Source organism: Aphis gossypii, chromosome 1 (assembly GCF_020184175.1).
Source record: "Aphis gossypii isolate Hap1 chromosome 1, ASM2018417v2, whole genome shotgun sequence".
Classification (NCBI taxonomy): domain Eukaryota; kingdom Metazoa; phylum Arthropoda; class Insecta; order Hemiptera; family Aphididae; genus Aphis; species Aphis gossypii.
The window spans coordinates 6659088-6683525 of NC_065530.1; the positions used below are offsets into that span (position 1 = coordinate 6659088).

The 24438-nt window shown below is 30.5% G+C and overlaps 2 protein-coding genes across 4 annotated transcripts; one reads left to right on the forward strand and one right to left on the reverse strand.

The window, feature by feature from the left end:
- Positions 1 to 101: 101 nt before the first annotated feature.
- On the forward strand, positions 102 to 12936 carry LOC114128732 (calcium and integrin-binding family member 3). Of its 3 annotated transcripts, XM_027993308.2 has the most exons (5): positions 102 to 566; positions 4805 to 4839; positions 9985 to 10102; positions 11419 to 11566; positions 12271 to 12936. In XM_027993308.2, the coding sequence occupies exons 1-5, from the start codon at positions 516 to 518 to the stop codon at positions 12486 to 12488; spliced, it is 570 nt and encodes a 189-aa protein (XP_027849109.1). In that variant the 5' UTR covers positions 102 to 515; the 3' UTR covers positions 12489 to 12936. The 3 variants fall into 3 exon arrangements, with proteins under 3 accessions (XP_027849109.1, XP_050053623.1, XP_050053624.1); XM_050197666.1 differs by lacking the exons at positions 102 to 566; positions 4805 to 4839 and adding an exon at positions 8923 to 9063; XM_050197667.1 differs by lacking the exons at positions 102 to 566; positions 4805 to 4839 and adding an exon at positions 9360 to 9545.
- Positions 12532 to 23659, reverse strand: LOC114128731 (chondroitin sulfate proteoglycan 4). The gene is made up of 21 exons (XM_027993307.2): positions 23307 to 23659; positions 22925 to 23231; positions 22546 to 22857; positions 22151 to 22478; positions 21766 to 22080; positions 21439 to 21705; positions 21146 to 21343; positions 20704 to 20928; positions 20415 to 20597; positions 20187 to 20339; positions 19874 to 20106; positions 19596 to 19821; positions 18406 to 18669; positions 18081 to 18326; positions 17741 to 18000; positions 17256 to 17568; positions 16940 to 17188; positions 16631 to 16879; positions 16372 to 16567; positions 15746 to 16311; positions 12532 to 15647 (listed from the first exon to the last, which is right to left on the reverse strand). The coding sequence occupies exons 1-21, from the start codon at positions 23374 to 23376 to the stop codon at positions 13779 to 13781; spliced, it is 7029 nt and encodes a 2342-aa protein (XP_027849108.2). The 5' UTR covers positions 23377 to 23659; the 3' UTR covers positions 12532 to 13778.
- Positions 23660 to 24438: the final 779 nt, after the last annotated feature.

The following is a 24438-nucleotide window of genomic DNA, read 5'->3' on the forward strand; positions in this document are numbered from 1 at the left end:
TTTTTTGTCTACCGTACAAGCAATGAGTGACTTTAAATTTTGACTGTGTACTTTTTAATCTCGTTGAGTGAAAAAGGTCTGAGAGTCCAATAGACGGTTGGTCACCACACCCATGACATCGAAAATTACATTTCCCCGTGCGTGCGTGTGTTGTCCGTCGCGCACATTCCGCCCAGTTCGCGAAAAATCAAAAGTATTAAAAAGTCTGCCCGTCGCGTGACTTCACGCTCTAGTTTGCGCGGCGAAGGGGTGCTCCTATTCGAAGGAGTTCATTTGGTGTTATTATCGTTCTGTCCGTTCCGATACTCGTTTGTATTTTACGCTTCACACAGACGTGTCGGTCCGGTACTTGCGTACCACCAACAGCAATATTTCTAACAAATTATTATAAATATTTTGTTCTTTCGGCCGAAGACTTCGCCGCGGATGCTTAATTATCTTCTTGTCCGTGTCCTTGCCACAGCAGCGCAGGTTCCTTACAACACAACGTGTAATCCACCACGGGCGGCGACGTTATGGGCAACAAGGCGATGACTTTCACCGAATCGCAGCTCGAAGACTACCAGGTGACTGATAAATAACGACTTAATGCTACGATTATTCCGTGTCGGCGCCGCGGTGCGTCTTACACGCACATTCGGCCGATGTGTGACAGTCGATTGAGTTTTTATGTTTTTTTTCCCCCGTACCTGTACGGTTTGTTTTCGTCGTGGTATACCACTCTTACCCCGTTTCGTCGACTATTATTATAATAGTATATACATTTTCTAATGTATTATGTAACGAACGAGTGCGACGAGCAGGTCATGTACCCCGCCACCCCACCAATTACATAACCGGATACAGTTTCGGAGGGGTTTTAAAACGGGCCCGTAAGTGTACTGGCGGGGAATATATTGCTTTAATATCACGTCGTCGTCTTAGGCGTGTCGGGTCTTGCTCTTTAGGAGGGGCAGATGTTTGTGCTAGCACAATCTGTAGTCAATAATTATTGTATTTTCGAAGGGAATTTATTAATATCCCAGCAGTTACGATTTGCATTAATTGGAAAGAAAAAAATTTTCTAGGACTGACGATAATAGTGTTGGATTCGAGTTGGCGTATTATATCGAATGGCAAAATCAAAAAATCGTAGTTGATACATATCAAAAATGCGTAATATGTAAACAAAATGTTATACGCAGGTAAAATCAATTTTTCGTATTTGTGGTGTACTAATAAAATCACTCGTTTGAAAATGCGATATAAACGATGTAAAATATTATTAACATTTTATACGACAAATATAAATTTAAAACCAAATATTAAATACATACTTACAGGCTAAAATACGTGAATATGAATTACGGTGACGAGAAAAGAAGAATTATGACGGAATAAAATTTGGTACGGCTTTTATAGATGAGGATGACTAAAGTAACTAAGTTTGAGAACCTCTGATTTATATAAATAATTGAAGAGTTAAATTAAATTACATGTTGAATAGGTGTTTTTTCAAATATTTGACAAAAATTATATACGTTTGACAAATACAAGCTTGACTGAACGAGGAAATGATAAATACTGCGCCTATAAGTAATCTAAAATGACGTATTGAATGAATTATTACGAGTGTAAATATTCCGGGAAAAATTATTTTTCCAAATCCTCCCTAATGCCTAATGTGATTGGGTCAATATTTAAGTTTTCTCGTAGTCAATATAAATAATTACAATATTCCAAAATTAGTGTAGGTTCTCTACGGTAGGTTATGTAAAAAAAGATAAAAATAAACAGAATAATAAAATCACAGCGAGAAATTATTGAGTCATTAAGATACTTTTGACTTGGTGTCGGGCCCCCATGGTCGAAGAAAAAATCTCGACCAATCGCCTGGTGGGTCAGACTAACACCGGAATACATGGTTATTATATCGTATTATGAATATGGTACCGTCGAATGTCGGCCGCTCATCGCACACTATAATGGAATCCGTGAACGTGAGATTAAAATCAAATGTGTGTGTTGATAAATGTATAATACGTATCTTCCTTCGACTTTCGGTTATTTTTAGATTTAGTTTCCCCGAGACTGGACCATTCCGAGAACCACTAAATTATTTAAATGTAGGACGTGACACAAACGGTAATATTATAATGTATAAATGTATATTAAACGGTTTTTTTTTTCGATTTGGAGTCGATGAACTGCATGAGCATTACACGGAGGGATGACAGCTTTCCGTAGAGCAGAGATGTTTATTACACGCGGTGCAGAGCGAGTTTTTTTTTAAATTATATATTTTTTTTCTGGTAGCAAATCCGAAAATATTCCAAGAAAACTATTCGATTTATTTGATAATATCGCCGCGGTCGTTGGATAAAAAACATTCTTTTAATTTCGGTAACCTCTATATATACGTACAATACCTACATATGTGTACACTCGTTAAACATTGTATATACACGTAAATTATTATTATATTTACATCAAAGACGCGACGTGTAAATTTAGTTATTTATTGGGTTCTTCCTCCTTTCTACTTACCATACTATACCTCAGGCCACGGTCGGACGGTCGGTACTTCATGTCTCCGTTGGCATCGCAACGGATAATGGATATTATAATGATTATTGCAATATTGCAGGAATACAATAGAAATTGCTCTATGATGCGACATCAGAGGGGTGGAGAGGCATGTGGTTCTAACTGCGCATAAGGAATTTTTCCGTATTTTAGTTTTTAAAGTAGAAAAGAGCATTTCTAATTTGTATAACATTCATAACACTCGTGTCTTGCTTAAAAATTAAAATGTCGAAAACGTTAAGTTTCTTACCTTTAATAATTTTGATAATTGGTAAATTCACTAATATTATAGTTTACAAGTTTACAACACACAATTAATTCTATTGAACTCACATTTGTAATCTTGTAAGGTTGTATGTTAGTAAGACGAAGACTACACATGTGTAGGTAGCGTCCTCTTAAGGGAATACAGTCGATTCACTCTACATATAATTTTTAAACTAATGGAGCTAAAAGTGATCTGCTGAACTTAGATTTGCCATGTTACGCATTGATGTTAGAAGCTCATTTGAGGCATAAGGCAAAAAACACGCCAAACATTCCGTGTTCCGCGTATTGGTGGGTAATGGGGGGGACTTATGGGGCTTAAGCCCCCTCAAAACGTAATCAAGCCACACCGAACGGTTGAAGCGTCTAAAAATATGTGTTTACACGGATAAGACAAACATTCTAAGCCCCCCCCCCCAACAAATTTGTCCAATTATCCGCTTATGGTTCCGCGTGTATTAGACAAAGACAAAAAACAGTCGGTATCGAATCCGTTTAACCGATGAAGGTTTTACTAAACGGTACGCCAAAAAGTGAAAAATGTCAGAAAATCAGCTGCGACTTTGCTAGAGTTTGATGTGACGTGTTAACCGGCGGGTGATGTGCCAAATTATTATATTCTATGTATATTATAATAATCGCGCGATAACGAAATATTCGTCTCGACAGAAAACAATTCGAACGCTGTCATTGTCTAAATCAATTAATATTTAATAATTACAACGCCAATCCGTTCGTCATCACTGGTGTGTTCGGTGATCATATACTCCAGTGAGTACGCAATCGACGTCTGTCCGAATCGGTAGGTATACGACGGTGCTCCGCTCAACGACAATATTATATATTGGCAAATTGTGATTATGCCGCTCGCCCAATACGCACCCCTTCCCGTGCAGTGTGTACACTACCACCTGTTGGACGACCCACCCTCTAGAACGGCTTTTATTTTGTTTTCGTATTCTGTCTGGTTTCGAGTATAATATACGTTTAAAATCACGTGCTAAATAAACTGTAAATCTGAACTAGGTAGAATGCGTTTTACTCTGTAAAGTCTTGTCGTGGTCATATATGTCTCATCACTCGGAAAACACGTCTGTAATAGTATCGTTAAATAATATCTACCGTTTAGAATATTGATCTAAAATTGACTATCGCCCATCGTACAAAGTACTGCAAACCGTATTAAAGTCTTGAGCAAATGATTTCTAAATAGTTGTTGTTATTGACACGTCCGGAATATACCTATATTATATTTATTTACCTTTATATTAAATAATAAACCAAATAATCGATAATATATTATATTATATAATTTCCTTAGGATTTAAGAATCGTACTATATTGAACGTTTGTCGTTCGATTGAGATCACGACAACCTAAGTCCGGTGTCACGTGATTTAGTGCCACTTATAAATTTTTGAGGGGCCAAGTGCACTATACGGACATTAAAATATTGTCTTGTGTTCGAAAAAACAGAAGATAATACCTGTGCATTATTATTATCAATAATCAATGTAAAATATATATTATTTAACTCGCGCGCCAATCGATGTATAAATAATACACGACCGTCTACCGCCGAGTGGGCTGGGTCAATTAATAATGGTTTGTGCCGAAAAAACACAAAAAATCGTAAGTAATAATAGTATAATACATTAATACAATTTATATATAGGAGAGACTACAACATCGAATGTATATTTATCACATTTTTTATATTCTCGTGATTCGGTCGTCGTATCGCTCGTTTGTGTATGTGTGTGTGTGCGTATGAGTGAGAGTCAACACGCACGACACACGATATCGTATAGGATTCATATTTTTTTTGTAGAGAAAAAAAATTCTTTTGCGGAACCGTATGATGAGGGCCTGCGACATCAATCGTTCCCCCGTATATATTATAATATGTTGTAACTACACCCGGAAACCACAATGTGTGTTTATTATTTATTTTTTTTTACTCCGTTTACAGGACTGCACTTTTTTTACCAGGAAGGAAATACTTAGGTGAGTAATATTATAATATAGCGGTAGTCACTGCAGCTCCTGTGCACATGTGTGCAAACAGGAGATGACGTGTATTATTTGCGTTATACGTACTTCATTTTTGTGTGTGTGTGTGTATGTGTTTTTTTTACTACCACACGTGTTTGTTTTAAGTTGAAGAGGATTTTACAAAAAAAAAAATTGAACATTTGTGAATTGTATTTCATCATAATTTCTTTACTGATATAATAATATATAGCTGTTACTTTTAAATATTGTTTATACTTATGTAGCATATCGCATATGTAAATAGTATTAATTAAAATCATCTAGAGAAAACGTTTTGTTTTTAAACCAACAACTATAGCAATAAACATTATTTTATTCCTGTTATTAACCGCCGCCGTGGTTAATATAAAAATAAAACTAAGACCACTATAATAGTACTTTACGCATAATTAATATACATTTAAATAATAAAATAATTATTGTCTTAAAAATTACATTTATTGGTTATTACTTATTAGTTTATTACTTTTTAAGTATTAATTGTACCAGTACCACTATAATAGACGAATGCCAATAAGAAGTATATAATATAATCTACTATATATAGGTATTATAGATTATTTTTGAAACTGTTGTAAAATGTCTGAACAAGTTATTTTTGTGGGAAGCTCACTGATATCATGAAAAGAAAGAAAAATTGTTTTCTTTTCAAACATTGTGTTACTGTAAGCAGGGTTCGAAACCTGAATGATTTTTTTAATGGTTTTTTTTTTAGTACAAATAACCGGTTAAATGCGTTCATAAATATTCTGATTAATTAAAACCGGTTATACATATATATTTTTAAAGGCTTTAGATAAATAGAGTACATATTATTTTTTACTTCAACTTTTGTATGTGTTTTTGTTTTTGATGTATAATGTAAAAATGATTTGTATTATGTATAATAATATGTGTCTATAATACTCTGTAGGTATATATATCTATATTATAATATTTATGTAATGAAATATGCAATGCACGTGGAGTCAAGTGGATGGAATTGGCATTTGCCACCCTAGGCACTATAACAATTATTGAACGATTATACTTGGGGCCCAATTTCCTGACTAATGGAGTAAGTGTGTAATAATTACGAGCTTAGGCATATTTAGGAAAGAGTGCTCTGTTATTATCAATCGCAAACTCCTTCTGAAATCATGATACCTATTACAAATTTATATAACGGGGTTATTGCTTCCAATATATTTGATCACTTAACGTTTACATATCTTCAGCTAGATTATACACGATATCATCCGAGTATAAAATGTAAATTGTAATTTTCTCACTCGTACAAAAAAAGAAGAATTTTGGGTAGATTACTGTTTCACCTAGTTCAACAACATCATAGTATATCTTTTCATTGGAACAATTGAATTGTCTTACTACAATAAAAATATGATGTCTTTATAGATTTCAGAAATACCTAATACCTCTTGTACCTCAAAAGCGCGTAACACACAAATTTTTGAAGTTTATTATAAAAACATGTTTCGCCAGAATAGCTCTCGTAATTTATGTTAAAGTAATAGTACAATTATCAAACTTTGTAAACATTAAGGTGACAATAATACTGTTCTTCATACGTTGGGTTTTTACAATAGCTATAATATACTAATTTTTATTAATGTTAAAGTGTATTTAGTTTTTCATAAGTAATAATGGATCATATAAAAATTATAAATCAAACCGAATGAACTGACTGAGCTGACTTATTAATTATATCCAAAATGTAAACAAAGATAATATTGCCATCTTTATATTGGGGGTGTTTGATTTTTTTTTTACTATCATTCACGTCTGAAGTGTTGTGTATGTTTCACTTTTACTGTGACGGCCTCTTAAAATGATATACCTCCAATAATAATAACGAAAAAGACGAGATCAAATTGTACAATAATAATTGTATTAGACATTAAAATATAAAAAAGATAAATAGAGCCCAGAGGTAACATAATAAAAATTAAAATCTGTGAACATTTATCTACAAAACTGCAATAAAATGTTTGACCATTATGGTGCAAAATAAAATGCTCACGCAGTTATTTTCTAGTTATAATACCTATTAAAGAGGAACTTTCTCAGTACACAACATGTGAACTTATTACGACAGTCAAGTACATACTAACCGAGTGCTATAAATTCATCGATGACCTTAAAAATATGCATCATTCCATCCCAACATAAAAGAAGCACTAGGACCTGACGTTGAAAACATTTTAAGTTTATTAGCCTTCCTAAGAGGAGCTGACATTTGAAAATTGACTAACATTGTACAACTAGCATGATAAATTTGTAAAATTAAAACTAATAATTTTTGTTGTTGATGGTTTTTTTTTTTGTTCAATATAGGCTTATGTATATATACCATAGCAAAAAGCATGATGTATATTTTTTAGCATATTATAACTAATAAAAAAATTAATAAATTACAATAAAGTAAATTATTTAGGCAGACATTTATAGGAAGTGGTAAATCACTACTCATTTAAATTTTATAGATAAACTATACTATATAATATTATGTACCTAACCTGTAAATAAATTATAATACATTTATTATTTGTATTTTTATATTGCACAGATATAAAAATTATTATACTGCTTAGGTACGAAAAATATATATTAAAATTTATTCAGATTTAAAAACGCATTGTTAGAATATTGTCCTAACGCATTACAGCATATTAAAAAACACCGCACTGTTACTTTACAATGTTCATTTGCTAAAACTACAATGTATATACGTAGATGATTGTCGCTCAAACGCATTGTGATTTTTGCAAACTCGCCCAAACGCAATCATTTACTATAAAATATTATGAAGCAATAATAATGATAGATTATTAATAGATTTGGCACCACTGTATGCGTTTAGTTATATTAATTAATTATTTTTCGTGTACGAGAGCCTTCTCAGACCTGTGGGTAATAGATATGCATACGACGCACACGAATATACCTATTATTAAATAATAAATTTTATTAATAATAGTTAGGTTTTCGCATAAAATTCAGTTTGGAAACGACATTTCTTTTTGGGGTGGCCAAGAGTAGCCTATTATTTTAGTCTGATCTATACACATAATTAAAAAACCAATATTGATAAAAATAAAGTACAGAAACATTAGAAATCAAAGTAAGTATTAAGTACTTGTAAAAATTAAGGCTCAATAGCATTTGATTTTAATTTAAGGGAGTAGGATGAAAATTTCGGTTTGGATTTCATGGAACTATGGAAGCCAAGAATATCTTGGTCTTTTATTTTATCTTATTATTGAAAAATAAACCATTCAACTTACAAAGATGAAATAATTTTGTTGTAATGTATTAAAAAGCACAATAATTTGTTTTTAAATTTATATCCGGAATGCGTGTCGTAAAATCCCTTTGTAAAAGATTTCGTAGACAAGAAAGTTACTTGCCTACGGCTCGTGCCGCACACAACGCCCGCGACTGAAATGGCTCACTTCCCGCCCTTGCCACACAATATACTATTTATTGTTTAAAACAATTCGATGCTGATATCGATTTAAATATTTTTAAGCCTATTTCAATTCTCAAAGCGGTTTTAAATCAAGTTGGTAAATTTGAAGTAGGTAATAACCGTAATGGCCAAACCTTATATATTTTTCGTTTTTTCTTTTATTTCATGGTATATACCCAACATTTGTACAAGGTTTGTGAAAACAACAAAGACTAACAAAATGGATTACAAGCATTTTTTTTATAAACCTACACAAAAATGATACGTGAGCATAACATTTATTATTAGAATTTAATTCGTGGTACTGAGCGGTGATAATGCTTAACACGTTAGAAAATAGTCTATAATATGTATAGTAATTAGTAATTACAGCCATACAGGTACTTACTATTAATACATATATATATATAATTTTTAATATTTATATATATATATTCAAAGTGGGAAAGGGGGTACCACTCCGTTATATACAGTAAATGTCGAGTGGGTCACTTTAATGGGTGTGTTAAATTTGAATTTAATGATGTATAAATACGAAAACGATTCTGAACGGAGACAGTCAGCTTATATTAATTAGCATATCTATTTCATGATACGTTTTATGATGTTATTTCAATAAGTGATTTAACTAATTTTATTTTATTATATTTGTACTTACCTAATATTAATAATGGTAGGTCGAACACATCGCATTTAAAAATGTTATCGTGAGTATAATACAATTGTACATAATGTAGGTACCTACGTAAAATTTTAAGTTCTTACGAATAATGTTTTTGATTTAACTATAACAAAATAATTAAGATCGTTATTTATCGTTTAAGCTTTAAATAACCTAAATTCAATCTTCAAATGTCGATACGAAAACTTTCGTGTTTTCAACAAATTTTGAACTTGAAATGCTTAATAAATAAAAATCGTGTATATACTTAACTATAGTTAAGTACTACAATTACAGCAGTACTTAATCGTAAAATATTGACTAGTAATATTTAATTCACGATGATCATTAATTCCCTCTTTACTATTTACTTTATCAACATTATTCAACTCGGTACATTACAATTCACAATATGGGAGTCTGGAAAATCTCACATGATCCTGTGACCCGGTAACAGCTCACCAAGGGGAAACACTGCTCTGAGCTCTCACATAGGTACAAAGGTGACTTCTCGACCTTAATGGTCAGGTGGGTCAGGTGTTATCACTATATATGTATTTTAAATATTTTTAATTGCTATAGTAAGTAACAACTAAAAACCTATGGGGAATATTTTATTAAATTGTCAAGGTTTTTATCGACGGTTATAAAAAAAAATGTTAAATGTTAAATGTCTATAAGTAGCTTAAAACTATGTATAAAAAATGGTAATACATGTATTACACATTTAGCGGAAATTTCATTTAGGATTTTTCATTTGTTACACAAAAAAAAAATATACAAAATTAATTTTATCTCAATTTCCCGTTTTCTCTTAATTAATTTTTTTATTCATACTAAAATAACTTAGTTTTGTAAATTGATCATCACTAAAATGTAGGTACTTAAATGTGAAATAAAAAAAAAATATTTTTTTTATTTTTTAGTTAGGCTTAAAATTATATTTAGTTCAGTTTTGTTTTTAAAGAGTATACAAACGGTACAGAGCGATTTGTCCTGAAGTGGTGCCAAAGAAAATGACCGGAGACGAACCGGTGAAAATCCGAGTACCACAAGAACGAATCGAACAGTTGCCAGAACTCAAGGTACGTAAAGACATATAATTATGTTTTGATTAATTAGTTATCAATTACCTATTGAAATGTTGTTATTGTAATTAAATACGTAGGTATATTTGTCTTTATTTATCATAGCTAGAATGGAAAAAATACTTTATTTAATGTTATTTTTATTATGTGTTCTTTTTATAGTTATTAAAGTTATTTACTTCCATCATTTTTTTTATGTAAAAAAAAAATTGTTTGATAATGCCACTGCAGCAACAACTCATTTATAAGATTGAGTGATCAAGCAAAGTTCATATTATCATAATAAATAATTAAACATATATTTACAAAGACACAATGCAATATGTTAAATTTTAAAGATTTAGTGTAGCTAATAGTTGATTTCTTAATTCTAGTTTTTTTAAAATATGTTTTAAGTCTGTTGTTTAAAATGTTTAGGCGATTAAATTACCAGTCCTATAGTAATAACTAATTATAATGTCACGCCTGTAATTATGTAATAACTAATAATGTCATAATAGTCATATACAAATAAGTGTAAAAATCGATTGTCAAAATATAAGCAACAACTATGCATTATACACAGGTCCGTGGAGAAAAATCAAGGGCCCTCGCAGAAATAAACTAATCAGCCCTCTCCCCTCTTACACAATCATTAAACTTATCAATAAAATTCAGCGTCGTCCTTTAAAATGTTTATACCAAAAATATTATGTAAAGATATTATATAATAATGATATTTTATGTAACTATGTAAGTATTGTTACACAAATGTTGATACTTAAATAAAAATGATTTTTTTTATTATTTATAAACAATTCTATGTTTTTATAGTCATGTTGATTTAAGGTTTGACTGGTTTGAGCCGTTATTCAAAAGTAAATGCTGTAATTTTATTACCTAATTTTTAGATAAGTTATTAACACAAACCATGTCAGTGGTCCATACTTATAGTTCAACGCCGGAAGACAAATGTCTATCCTACCTACCCTCAAATGAGCACACTGTATTAAAGATTAGGTGAAAATAAGACGGGGTGGACTTAGAATCTCGGACTTTTGAGCCTGTGTCCCAGGGCTAGTCTCGGCTGTCTCTCTTATTAGGTCTAATTATAAATACATACCTAAGTTATTTTAAAATTATATAATAAGTACTTATGAAGTGTGATTTTGCGATGATTAGAATTGAGACTGATTCTTGCATTTGCATACTTTTTCTGGTTGATCTTATTGTATGCTAAGTAAGCGCAAAAAATATTATACAATTTTGTTAATAATACCGTGTGGTGTATACGACTCATGTACTATGCGCTACAAAATTGGTTTTTGTTGCAGGAAAACCCTTTTAAACAACGCATATGCCAGGTATTCTCGAAAGAAGGTAATGGATCGTTGAGTTTCGAAGATTTTTTAGACTTGTTGTCGGTGTTTAGTGAACAGGCTCCTAGACAAATCAAAGTGTACTATGCTTTTAAAATTTATGGTAAGGTGGCAATAATCAATATTCAATATTGGTATAATATAGTACTTACGATTTACTTTTGACAGCTACACAAAGTATTTCTACGTTTTCTACGGAAAGAACCTATTTCATTAGTCTGCATCCATGTGTACTATTCTAAAATTATTGATAAATATACATATTGTTTTTTTTTTTTAAATATAAGTATTTCAACGATCTTCGTGATGTAGGTTATATTGTAGATAGTATACCTTACAAATGTTTAAATGTTTATATTTTCTAAAAATCTATTCGTTCAGCAATATCTAATGTTTATAACCAACGTCTTCAATATCCATTTATCGAATATTAAAGAATAGTGAAATTAAAATTATATAGTTATCATATGAAAAAAAAAAAATAAAACTTAAAAAAATAAAAAATAACTCATTTTGTAAAAATGTTACAACTCATAGAAATTATTGTAGGTATCAAATTTAGGATTCCAACATGGTGCTACATAACATAATATACATTATACAATTTATACTATAAATAGCCAATAAGTACGATTCACACCTACATACAACATACTTCAACATTTGGTTCATTGACGGGCTATCGTAAAATCCTTTTGGACCTTTACCAATAATTAAATCCAACATACCTACTTAATTCCAATTTGTAAACGATTTGAAGTTTTTTTGTATCACATTTAATGTTATTTTTAACGGTGGTGGTTATAGATTTCGATGACGACCATCACATTGGACCTGCTGACCTTGAACAAGTGCTAAAGCTGTTGACGCGCAGCCAACTGTCGGCTGAAGAGATCGTTCAGGTATGCGAAAAAGTCATCGAAGAAGCAGACGTAGACGGCGACGGGAAATTGTCCTATATGGAATTCGAACACGTTATACTCAGGGCACCGGATTTTTTGGGCACTTTTCACATTAGAGTGTAGGCAATCACCACACAACCATGACGATTATTAAAAACCACTTACATTTTAAATGTTTTCGTTAAATACTTTTATTTTTATTAGTCTAAAAATAGTATGTACAATAAGAAAACTAAGATACAATCAATTGAGCTTTGAGACATATAATATTTTGATAAACTATAATATAATTACATTTTGGGACATGCGCTCAAGAGTTAATAAATGTTTTTAAACGTTTATTACATTATTTTATGGCGGATAGTTGATACACAAGTGCACACTATAATATAGGTAACCTAAATACTTTTCGACACAATTTCTTGGCCCGTAGTTTAGTGTTGAACATTGCAAGGGAACAAACAATACAAAGGTATGATAAATTTTCATAATAAAAATGTCTTGCATTTGCTAATTACATTAAATATAAATTCAGAGATTGGATAAGATAAAAAATTAAGAAACACAAATATAATAAAAACTCATCAGTTTTACATAAATGGAAAAAAAATTGTAAATAACATGATTCTATCATTTGTAACCATTCTTTAAGTATAATAAACCAATTAATACTAAAACGTTTTTGTTTTTTTCTTCTAGTCTAATCATATAACTAATTACTAATTATTTTATTAAAACAATCAGTCAATTATGTGATCTAGACAATGTTAAAAAGATATTGAAACTTGAGATGTTTCAATAGTACAAGTATTGATTAATAAAAACTAAATAATATAAAAGTTGGGTTATAAAGTACAGGTATTAATTCCATCTCAAGTAGTTTCAGTTTATTCACTACCTTACCCGTACCTTTATTTTTGTATTTAAATACATATTATACAGTCGAGTCTTGAAAACTCGAATTTCAAGGGAGGTAAAAATTAATTTGACTAATGTACTTTTCGAGTTACAAATATTGCATTGAGTGTATAAGAATTCCATAGGGACAAAAAGAAATTAGAGTTATCAAGACTCGACTATATTAACAAAGCTTAACATTATGTGTTACATGCTCTTAAAATATTGTCACTTAAAATTAAAATAGTTAGCTGTTATGGATGTAAAAAGATTTAGTATAAGATTAACTTGCAATACAACATTAGGAAATGTGGGTTATAATTATTATAAATATTATAGACTAGATTTCAATACTCTAATCAAGATCAAAAAGAAAAATAAATAAATTATCATACAATTAATTTAAATTTAAAATTATACAAATTAATAATAATAGTTTAAAAAATGTATTATTAATATATTTTAATTTATTCAACTTAATAAATAATAGTTTGATACTATTGACGACTACTTACGTCAAACCCAATACTGATTTCTTCTAAGCATTGGATTATTTTGTTCTGTACCATCAGCACTGCTACTGTATTCTTCATCAGCAGCACCATATGGATACCTCATATTAAAATCAGTCTCTGGTTCAGTGTGTTCCGGTGGACCCAAAGCTATTACTTTACATCCGTGATTTTCATTCTTGTCCATTCTAGGAGACGTTGTCATTAAATCATCAGGTGGGCATGGTAAAGGCATAGGATTCATTTTATCCAACTCTTCTGCACGTTTCTTGGACCGACACCGTATAAGAACTACAATAACAAGGGACGCTACCACCACAGCCATAATGAACCCAACACATAACAAATAGTCATCACTCATATTTGGTCTTGCTATTTCTACAATATCTGTTTTTTTGCCGGTAGAAGTTGAGGAGTACTTAAATGTGGTAGTAGGCAAATGTGGTGTTGTAGTGGAAGGAGGTTCAGCTACAGATACGTGAAATCGCAATTCACCAATTGCTGGTTGAACACCATTTGCTGTTAATAAAAATGGAAAACTGTCTTCTACTGGTTCTAGTACTTTTTTTGCCACAAAATACACTATTCCACTTGCTATTTCTCCATGGGAAAATTTAGTAACATCAACTTCCCGAATTACTTGTTTGTCTCCTGACCTTCTAACAATTTTTTTCAATTTTCCAAACTTTGGTTTTCTTAAAATTTTGTACTTTGGATCAGAACTTGTGGTTTTTGCTAGTATTTCAGCGTTCAAAACTTGAACACCAAGTTGTGATTTTAGTCCTGTTAAAGGATAAAATGCTCCAGTTTTGACCAAAGGTTCAACACTGACATTTAACCACAAATCTCTAATTATAGGAGATTGTTCACAATGCATTTGAGCAGATAATCGTAATGCATCTGCTGCAGAAGTCAAATCCGTTTGCTTATAAATTACTCTACCATCTTTTAAATCTTTGTGTGAAAATAATTTAGATTTTGTTCCATTTACATAGACAACTCCATGCCTAGGATTCATTGAGATGTTATAAGCAACTGAATCCTTGTCTCCATTTGTCTCGACTTGGAATAATTTTTCATTCACTACAGTTTCGTATGTTCCTTGAAGTAATGGCAAAGGTAACGATACAGTTACATTCAGAGTAACAGGTATAACATATATTTGAAAGACCTTATACACCGGATTAAACTGACCATCCCAAACTCGGAAATAAAATGTAGTAGGTTTCAATTGACCGTCATGTTTGTAAACTACTTCACCAGCATCAATATCAGCTTGAGTAAATCTAACAGAATTTTTAATACCAGCCAAACAGATAGTACCATATGCTGGTGCAGTTACAATGTCATAAACAATTTGTTCAGGTGGTGTATCAGGATCTTCAGTTAACAGTTCTGATCTAGTTAATGTTACAGATTGTCCTTGAACGAGTCTTAAATTTGGATATGATTGAGTTAAAAAGAATGGTTGGTCATTTACAGGTATGATGCTTATTGGAATGGTGACATTACACAAAGGAACAGCGGTAGGATCAATGTCCAAGTAAACGGAAAATTCTAAACTATCAGACAAGGTATCTGAATGATCATGTACATATCTGACTTGATTACGTCGCATATGACCCTGGGAAAATGTTCGTCGACCACAATCATCATCGAGGCACACATGACCATTCTTAGGTTCATTTGTGAGTTCAATTTTAATAGTCGGTGATCTAATGCCAATGCTATTTACTAAAAATGTTAAAATGGCAGTAGTATTTAAGTCAATAATTGTTGATTCTCCTTCTTTAACCACAAGTTCTCTAGTTTTATCACCAATTAAAAGTTCTTCAAGACCACCAGACGATACAGTAATTTCTAGATTGAAAGTCTAAAAAAAAAAAAAAATATAATAATATTATATGAATTATACCTATTTATAAAATATGGGTGGTTTGATTTTGATGATTTGGATTTTTTCAAACTTACTTGATTAGTAATTGGAATTGCATATTCACATGTAGCATCAAATGTAAAAATATCATTGGTAGTGTTACTGGAAAAATATTTTGACACATGATGATACCACACAGCTGATTCATTTACGTTTTTTTGGGTGAAATTTGTAATTGCCATTTGGTTTGAATCTTCGTATGAAGCACTCTTAGATACAATGCCATATCTTGGTGCATTTCTTACAATGTAAGTTACCTGATAATTAGGATCATCACATTGAGCCATTAAATGATCAATAGTTAATTGACGTCCAAGCATTGGAAATACTCGCAGTGGGTTATTGACTAAAATTTTTACGGAGGCTTGTTCAGCCATTATATGAAATTGTACAACTTCTGTAGAATGAAGACCATCAGTGGCTGACAGTTCCAATTCACCATCACAATATTCTCCTGAATGTTGAAAATAAACAATATTCTGATCAATTTGTGCTTGAGTGAATCTTTCAGTACGTTGCAATTCTAAGATCAAGTGACCACATCTAGATGATGATACTACAAAAGTCAAGTTGGAAACATCTGTGTCTTTGTCTTCAACAGCTAAAATAATATTTTTTTTTTAGTAAAAAAAGATTTTAATTTATATTTATGTTGGCTTACTTAAGTTATCTGAAGTTATAAGCCCAATTCCACCTTTCCAAACTTTAATACCAGTATTTCTTATAATTAGCGGTCTTTGATTGTTTACTGGGTTTATTTTAACTTCAATATCAACTGGAGCACTTTCTTTCTCATCAGACACTCCTACTTTAACTGAAAAACTATCGTCAGTACTTTCAGACCCATCATGAACATACTGAAAAATTAAAAACGTAAAGCATTAAACTATAAACTTTAGAGGAATAAGATTCTAACCAACCATTATTTGAGATCTTGCTAGTTGTTTAGGACTCCAATAATCTATAGTTGGATCAAAAGTATCAGCAGTAGTTCGCACAATACGTCCATGGTTTGGAGCACTAACCAATGAATATCGAGATACTCTATCTGTGTAATAAGAACTCATAACTGGAAATGTGTCGGCACTTAAAGTCACATTTCCTCCCTCAATAACATTAAGCTGAGAGCTTGTTAAATATACATTTTTTGGTACAATCACAAAACTTATCTGTTAAAAAACAATTTGTATTCGTATAATGAAGTAACTATTAAGGACAGCACTACTTACAACAAGACCATACAATGAAACTACTCCATTTGTAATATCGACAACTAATCGATCAGTACTTTGATTCATGGTTGATTGAACATAGTAAAGGTGACCACTATTTATAAGACTTTGATTGAATGTGGTTAAATGGTTGCTTTCTGGATTTCCAGGGTCTTCTTCATTAGATTCTTTTTCTAAATAACCATAACGCGGAGGTTCTTTTACCAAATACATAATATCTGAAGGTGGTACCATGTCTTGTTTTACCTAAAATTGATTACAGTTAAAAAACTTGAAATATTAAGATTTAATAATAAAATTATATATTTCTTACTTCAAGGTATTGTCTGGTAACTGCAATGGTAGTAGATTCATCAACTATTATCGGAGAATTTTTAGTGACTTCAAGTGGTTCCCAGTAGTGTTGTGGTAAAAGCCTTATATCAAATTCTAATTCTCTAGATACAGTACTACCAGCAGTTACACGGATAGTTACTCTATCTCGAACACTTTCCACGTCACCATTATGTCGGTAGCGTACATGACCTGCTTCAAGTTCAGCCTGACTAAATATAGTAGTTTTTAAAGGCTCGAGATTTGTACCAAGCTCTATTTCTCCTTGGTCTGGACCATTTACTACCTGATAGCTAAAGTAAAATAATATAAAGTAAATACAAAATCAGACAATTTCTGAAATATTTTTAATGTAATTGGAAGTATTTATTAAATTATAAGTTTAAATTAATTTTTGTTGGTAGGGAGAGTGTGCAAGTGTGCTCCCTGTGGATATCTATGTTTATATACATATTATAAGCTTACTTAATTTTGTCAGAGTGTATGTTTAAATTTGTATCAGCATAAATGTGGTTAGTAGTGATAGTAGCAGCTCCTCCTTGTCGTAACATTAATTGAGAATTATTTAAAACTTTTATAAATGGAGGAGAGGATTCAACTTGAAGTTTAAGATCAATAGAATGTTTTCCATCAAACACTCCAAGCTCTACAACACTATTTCGATTTTGTTTAGTATCAGCCGAAAATTCATCACGATAAATCAATTTTCCATTGTTTACTTCTTCCTGAAAATAGTTAGTAAATAAAATGTTTAGTGCAATATAATAAAGAAGTAAATATTATTTATTAAAGATAGAGTGCATACTTGAGTGAATTTCATAACTGTTGTAAATGGATCATTAGCGGTATTTAATATCATTCCATTTGAAATTGAATTTATAGTAAAAATCAATGATGCTACTGGTGTATCAACATCTTTGTCTTGACAAAGTAAATTGTGATTAGTTATAGTTCTATCACTACCTGTGACTACACGTAGATTTTCTTCCGTCATGCAATTTGGTGGGTTATCATTAATTAGTTGCACAGATATATTAACTTGGCCAACATACTAAACAAATAGTCATATATATTTATATTATTAACATAATATTAAAGTAGTCAATTAAAAAAAAACAAAAAAAACTAACTTGAAAATTGGCATTTTTTGAAGTAGCTAAAAATTTGAAATAATCACGATTATTTTCAGATCCATCGTGTGAATAAGACAATGTACTATCATACAAGTCATCTTCAGTGAACACAGTTACATTTTTAACTGTACTATTATTAATCAGTAAATGTAAGTAACCATGCTCTGGACCAGATAAAATTTCATAACGTAATTGATTTACACCAACACATTTAATTGAGATGTGTTTATCAGTCAATGGAGATGAACTGCCTTCTATAACCTGAAATAAATTAAATTTTTATAATATAATAATAAAAATAGTACATATATTTATTAATTATCTTCAGGGTACGGGGTTTTAAAAAATATTGGTCATTTTAATTTTCTGTTCATAAAACAAGGTTCAAAATATGTTATATATCATAACAAATTACACTATCATTCATATGACGTATAATAGTATGAGTCATTTTAGCAATAATATGTTAGACACTAAAAATTCCTGTTTACACAAAACATCAATAATGGCAGCTTTCACAATTATCATTCTTAAATACACAAGGCTTAAATTCATATTATTTAATGTGTTATGTAATTTCAATTAACTGAGGTTTTATTGAAAAAGAGACATTTTCACTATTTTTCTATAGAAAAAACCTAAATATCACACTTATGGCATTTATGATTTTGATTAATTTTCTAATAAATTTAAAATAATCATGGAATGTGTGAATAAAAGATTATATATAAAATGATAATAGTTAATCATATCTTGAATGTTTAATTGTTAAAATTTTATTGCGGAGTCAAAAATATTTTTTTTGGTTTATATCAAGTCAACAAATAGAAATACTTTAAAATAAAACTTGGAATGAAATTAGAGAAGAGTACTAGAAATGGACTAAGTTATGAAAAAATAATAATTGTTAATAAAGTTTTAAACTGGTTTATTCAAAACTTAGAATAAAAAAATTTAACTTCCTAAATAGCAAATAAAATGATTTAATAGCAATATAATTTTGATTCTTGATAAATGATATATGTAAAAATATTTATACATTTATAATTAGAAAACAGTTCAAGAAAAATTGATGAGTTCTACTGATTAACAAAATATATATATATATATTAAATATTATTGCGTTTTAATTATTTATTTTGCTTACAAGTCTTAACTACATTAAATTAATTAAACTAAATAATTACTTCTAAAGGATGAATAAAAGCAGAAACTGCCTGAACCAATAATGGACTTGGTGAATATTCAAAATTCAATAACTTAGAAACAATTGGCTGACAACGAGGTGCACTTATTTTTACATCAAACAAATCTGTGGCAGGAGAGTATGTGTCATGATGTAGTTTTAATGTCAGAAGTCCAGAATCTACATCATTTTGAGTCCATGTTTCACCATCCACTAGAGGTTTATTCCTAAAAATACTTTTTAATAGAAAATTGGTTTTAACAATGAATATAAACAAACCTTAAATATAATGAAGCGGTGTGTGAAGTTTTAGTTAATTCAAAAATTATGGAGCTTGGATGTAAAAGTATTGGATGGGTTTGTACTTTAATAGAATCACTTTTTACTGCGGTCTCACTAGATGCATGCCATTTTAAAGGACCAAAGATATCCACAGTTAAATGTACTTCAACAAAATTAAATTCAAACTTAAATGTTTCACCTAATTTTACTTGGCCAGACCATACTTCAAACTAAAAAAATAATATAACAATTATTAAATATTATAAAACATTTATGAGTAATAAGTAATACTTGATATATTAATATTTACTTTAAAGAAATCTTTTGTTGGAGAACCTTCACTATTATGCACATAACTGACAAGTTTCTTTTCTAATTGATGATTAGTAAACACAGTAATTTTATCTTGTGCTTGTTCTCCATCAATTAGTTTAAGTGCTCCAAATTTTGGATGTTTTATAACCTAGAATTTAAATAAATTATATCATACTAGCATATATAAATTAGATATTACATTTTTAAATTCATAAATTCTTACTTTGAATGTCAACTCAAGGGATGGATCATCAGCATTAGTTACAAATGTTAAATTAGAAGGGCTAATTACAACAAATGATTTATAAGCTAAAATGGCGCCAGTATTTTGAACATGAGTCAATGACAAACTATAAACATTAACAGGTATCAATGTAATGGCACTTTCTTTTTCGCCATCAGATACCTAAAAATTTATTTTAAACAAATATAAATATTGAATTAAAATAATGAACCAATAAAGAAATTTAATCAAATTATTTTTTTAAACTAAAATTAATGTAAATACTTACTTTTAAAGTAAAAGTAAAATGACCAGTTTCGTTTGAAGTGTGTCTATAACCAATAAATCCATTATTCATCTGAGCAACAGTAAATGTTTCTAATGGTACATTTGGATTGTCAGTTGTATCTAAATAGCCACCACTAATATTCATTACAGATACAATAAGTCTTTCTGGACTAGAATCTCGGTCAATCACTACTATTTTGTCCTTATCCAGCATTTTCCATGTACCCTAGAAATAATCAACAACTTAACAAACAAAACATTAACGATACATTAAAATTACTTACAAATTCAACAACAAAAAACGCAAAGTGAAAAAATCAGTAGCTACTGCATGCAACTCACAAAGACACTAAGTTTAAACTAAAAAAAAACTCAACAAAATTAAACAAACAAAATAAATAAGCATAAACCATGTTTGTCAATTGACAAAATAAATATTTTACCTGTGCCAGAATAAAATTGTAATCAGATGGTATACGAACAGTTGGTGTATCATTTTCTGGAGTTATATTAACAGGTAATACAAATCTTTGTCGTTCTTGTAAATAATCTGGTAGTAATAAACCTTCATTAGATGTAAATTCAAGATCAAGTGTTATAAAATCTTGAGTACTTTCAGATCCATCATGAACATAAAAGACCTATAATAATTTTGTTTTAATAATAAATAGGTTATTAAGATAACTTACAAGTACAGTTTTTAATTAAATTAATAATACATAAACCCCACTCTTACCTCATTTTTTAATATATTGAGCATGTTAAAAGTAGAGATTGAAATCCCAGTAGATAGTTTAGAAGACTCAATATTCAATTTCCCATGTTTAGCATAAGGTTGAACAATATGAAACTGTACACCTGCTTCTCGAACCCCATAATGATTATAATCTAGTATTAAACTAATAACTGATGTAGTTATAGTTGCTGTGGATCCTTCAACAACAATCAAATTGTTTATAGTCAACACTTCAATAGAAATTGGTAAAGGAACTTTTAACATTGCCTGTAAAATATTAATTGATGTAAGTATTTTTATTTAAAAATTAGACTATTTAGTATTTACATTATGTGTTTGAACAAATTCAGGACGAACACATTGTGGATCATTGTGATTATCGCATCCATTGCATTTAAAGGAATTTATTCCAACTTGTGAACATCCAATGTCAGGTGAATGAACACAAGGTTTTTCTGTACACGCATATGACCAAACACAGCGAGATATGAGTTTGGAAGTATCTAATGCATCTGGTAAACCAAGTGCACGTCCATCATTTGAAATTCCTCGAATACATCCTTTAAAACTATTACCCGCTGAGAGCATACCAGAAGCTAATGCTCCACTTCTCATATTTACTTCCAGACCACCAACATACAACTAAAATATGTAATATATAAAATATACTAAGTATAGTAAAGAGAATTATATTATTTTTAATTTTACTTACAATAGTTGAAAGATCTAAATGTTTTGATGGCAGAGCTGAATTATTTAATGCCAAACGATACCTATGTTTGGGTGCATCAATAGTTACATCAAGTCCACCAGCTTCCATAGCTACATTTATAGAATGCCAGACTCCATCATTAATAGTAACATCAGAATATAATTCAGTGACACCAGAACCCCAATTTTGAGCAACTCGTATTTTACCACCAACAAGTTCTACACCAATAAAATCCACATTCCCACTATGTCTACTTAACGTTGAGCTCTTTTTAGAATTGTAAAGAATTAATCCGATTTCAGATATTGTTTTTATGGAAAACTGCCACCTTATAAACATGAAAACTTTTCATAAGTACCTTCATAATACCTATTATAATACTCATGCATGCTTACTTGACATTAGTTCTTGATGTTAATATACTGGGTATAGCCATATAAGCACCATCTTCAAGAAATGATATACTTGATTCCCTCGGTGCATCAAATTCATTTACACAACCCCAAGATATTGAATGTGCATCAGCTCTACCAGTTCGCCATCGTGCTCTACTCAAAACGTCTGGTACTGCATTATAACGAACATCTCGTAGACAACCACGTAAGCCATTTGTATGGCCTAAGAATAATTCAGAAAAATCTCCTTGGCCACCAATATACAGACCACCATACATATTCAGTTCATAGAATCCAATAGGCAGTTTTTCTCTAAACAATATAAAAACATGTATACCCCGATTGTAAGACTATCTATAAAATCTGGTTTACTATTTACCTGACAATGTGTATTTTATCAACTGCCAAATTCAAATCTCCTTCTTTCCGTGATATGTTAACCAGATGCCAATTAAGATCATCGAGTCGAAGTCCTCTCGGTGATGATATCTCTGACTCACCAGCTCCGAGATTAATCTTTACCTTAAGTTTACCAGCTTCCAACAGAACAAAACAATAGTCTGTTTTTCCAGCAGCCAAAAACAGGAATGCATCCAAATGTTTAGTACGAAATGCAAAACTGATTTCTGTTGTGCTTTTAGCATCTTGATAAGGTACGTTTACATAACTAGATCCATAAAACGATGCTGCAATAAAACAAATACAAACCGTCAATTAATGAATACTGGACACTGTTAACCACATTATAGATGATCATTTACCTATCTCCGATGAACAAAACTGAACGACACAGAGGCCTATCAATAAATTACTGCATTTTATCGAAAACATTTTAATGGAATCATTAAAAAACCACTTTTAACAACATTATTGGAGAGTAGAGACTTGCTGACGGGAAACAATCGGTGCAGATGGTACAAGTTAAAAATATACCTAGAACGCCCATAACACTCACCCCTCGTTACTCATTCACTTTCTGTTAAACTAATTACTAATTTGTCTAAATTTAGCCCCCTTTCTCTAATCACTCATCACCTCTCCCAAAACGTGATAACAACAATTCGACTTCCGGGAAATCAGTTGCACCAACGTTGAAACACAAAATCCCACCAAAACGTCTGTAAAGTGTAACCAACAATGTTTCACATTTTATTTATTTTCAACTTAAATTTATAAATTCATTATTATTCATATCGTTACTTATAGTTTAAAATTTGAAATAAGTAATTTCGTTCAAACTGAAACTTAAATTATCTCTGAAAAATTATTGTTTTATATATTTTTTAGATTTCATAGTCTCAGTATAGACTACTTATGAAGAATCTTATATTAAATTTTCAAAACTTGATATTTGATATAGAAGGAAAAGTTTTTACGCATTTTTAACTACAAAATAGTTTGTTTTTTTTGCTGTTGTGACGATTTATCAAAATTCTTGCATTTCATGTTTTTATGATCGAATAATCATAGACTATATTAAATAATTATAATTTTTGTATTTATTTATACTTTGAACAGAGTGGCAATAATATAATGTTGTGTTTCAAGTGTTTTATAGTATTATTTTTTTTTTTGTTTTTATATCTATCATAATTTTTTGATATGACACTGCGTTGAAAAATGTCACTGCGTGTATATGTGAGTATGTCATATTCAAAGAAATGTATTAATTTATAAAACAGACCAAGACTCAATATTTACAACTTGACAAGTATATTACATTATTATTTATGTTTAAAACAAACAGTTATAAATAAAAAACAGTGGGTACCGCTCTGCTGTACAGTTGGTCACTATTATTTATGTGCTAAATTTGAATCCAATAATAGGTACCTATCATTCTAAACAAAAAAACGATTTTGAACGGAGATGCTTTGTCAGCTTAGGATATAT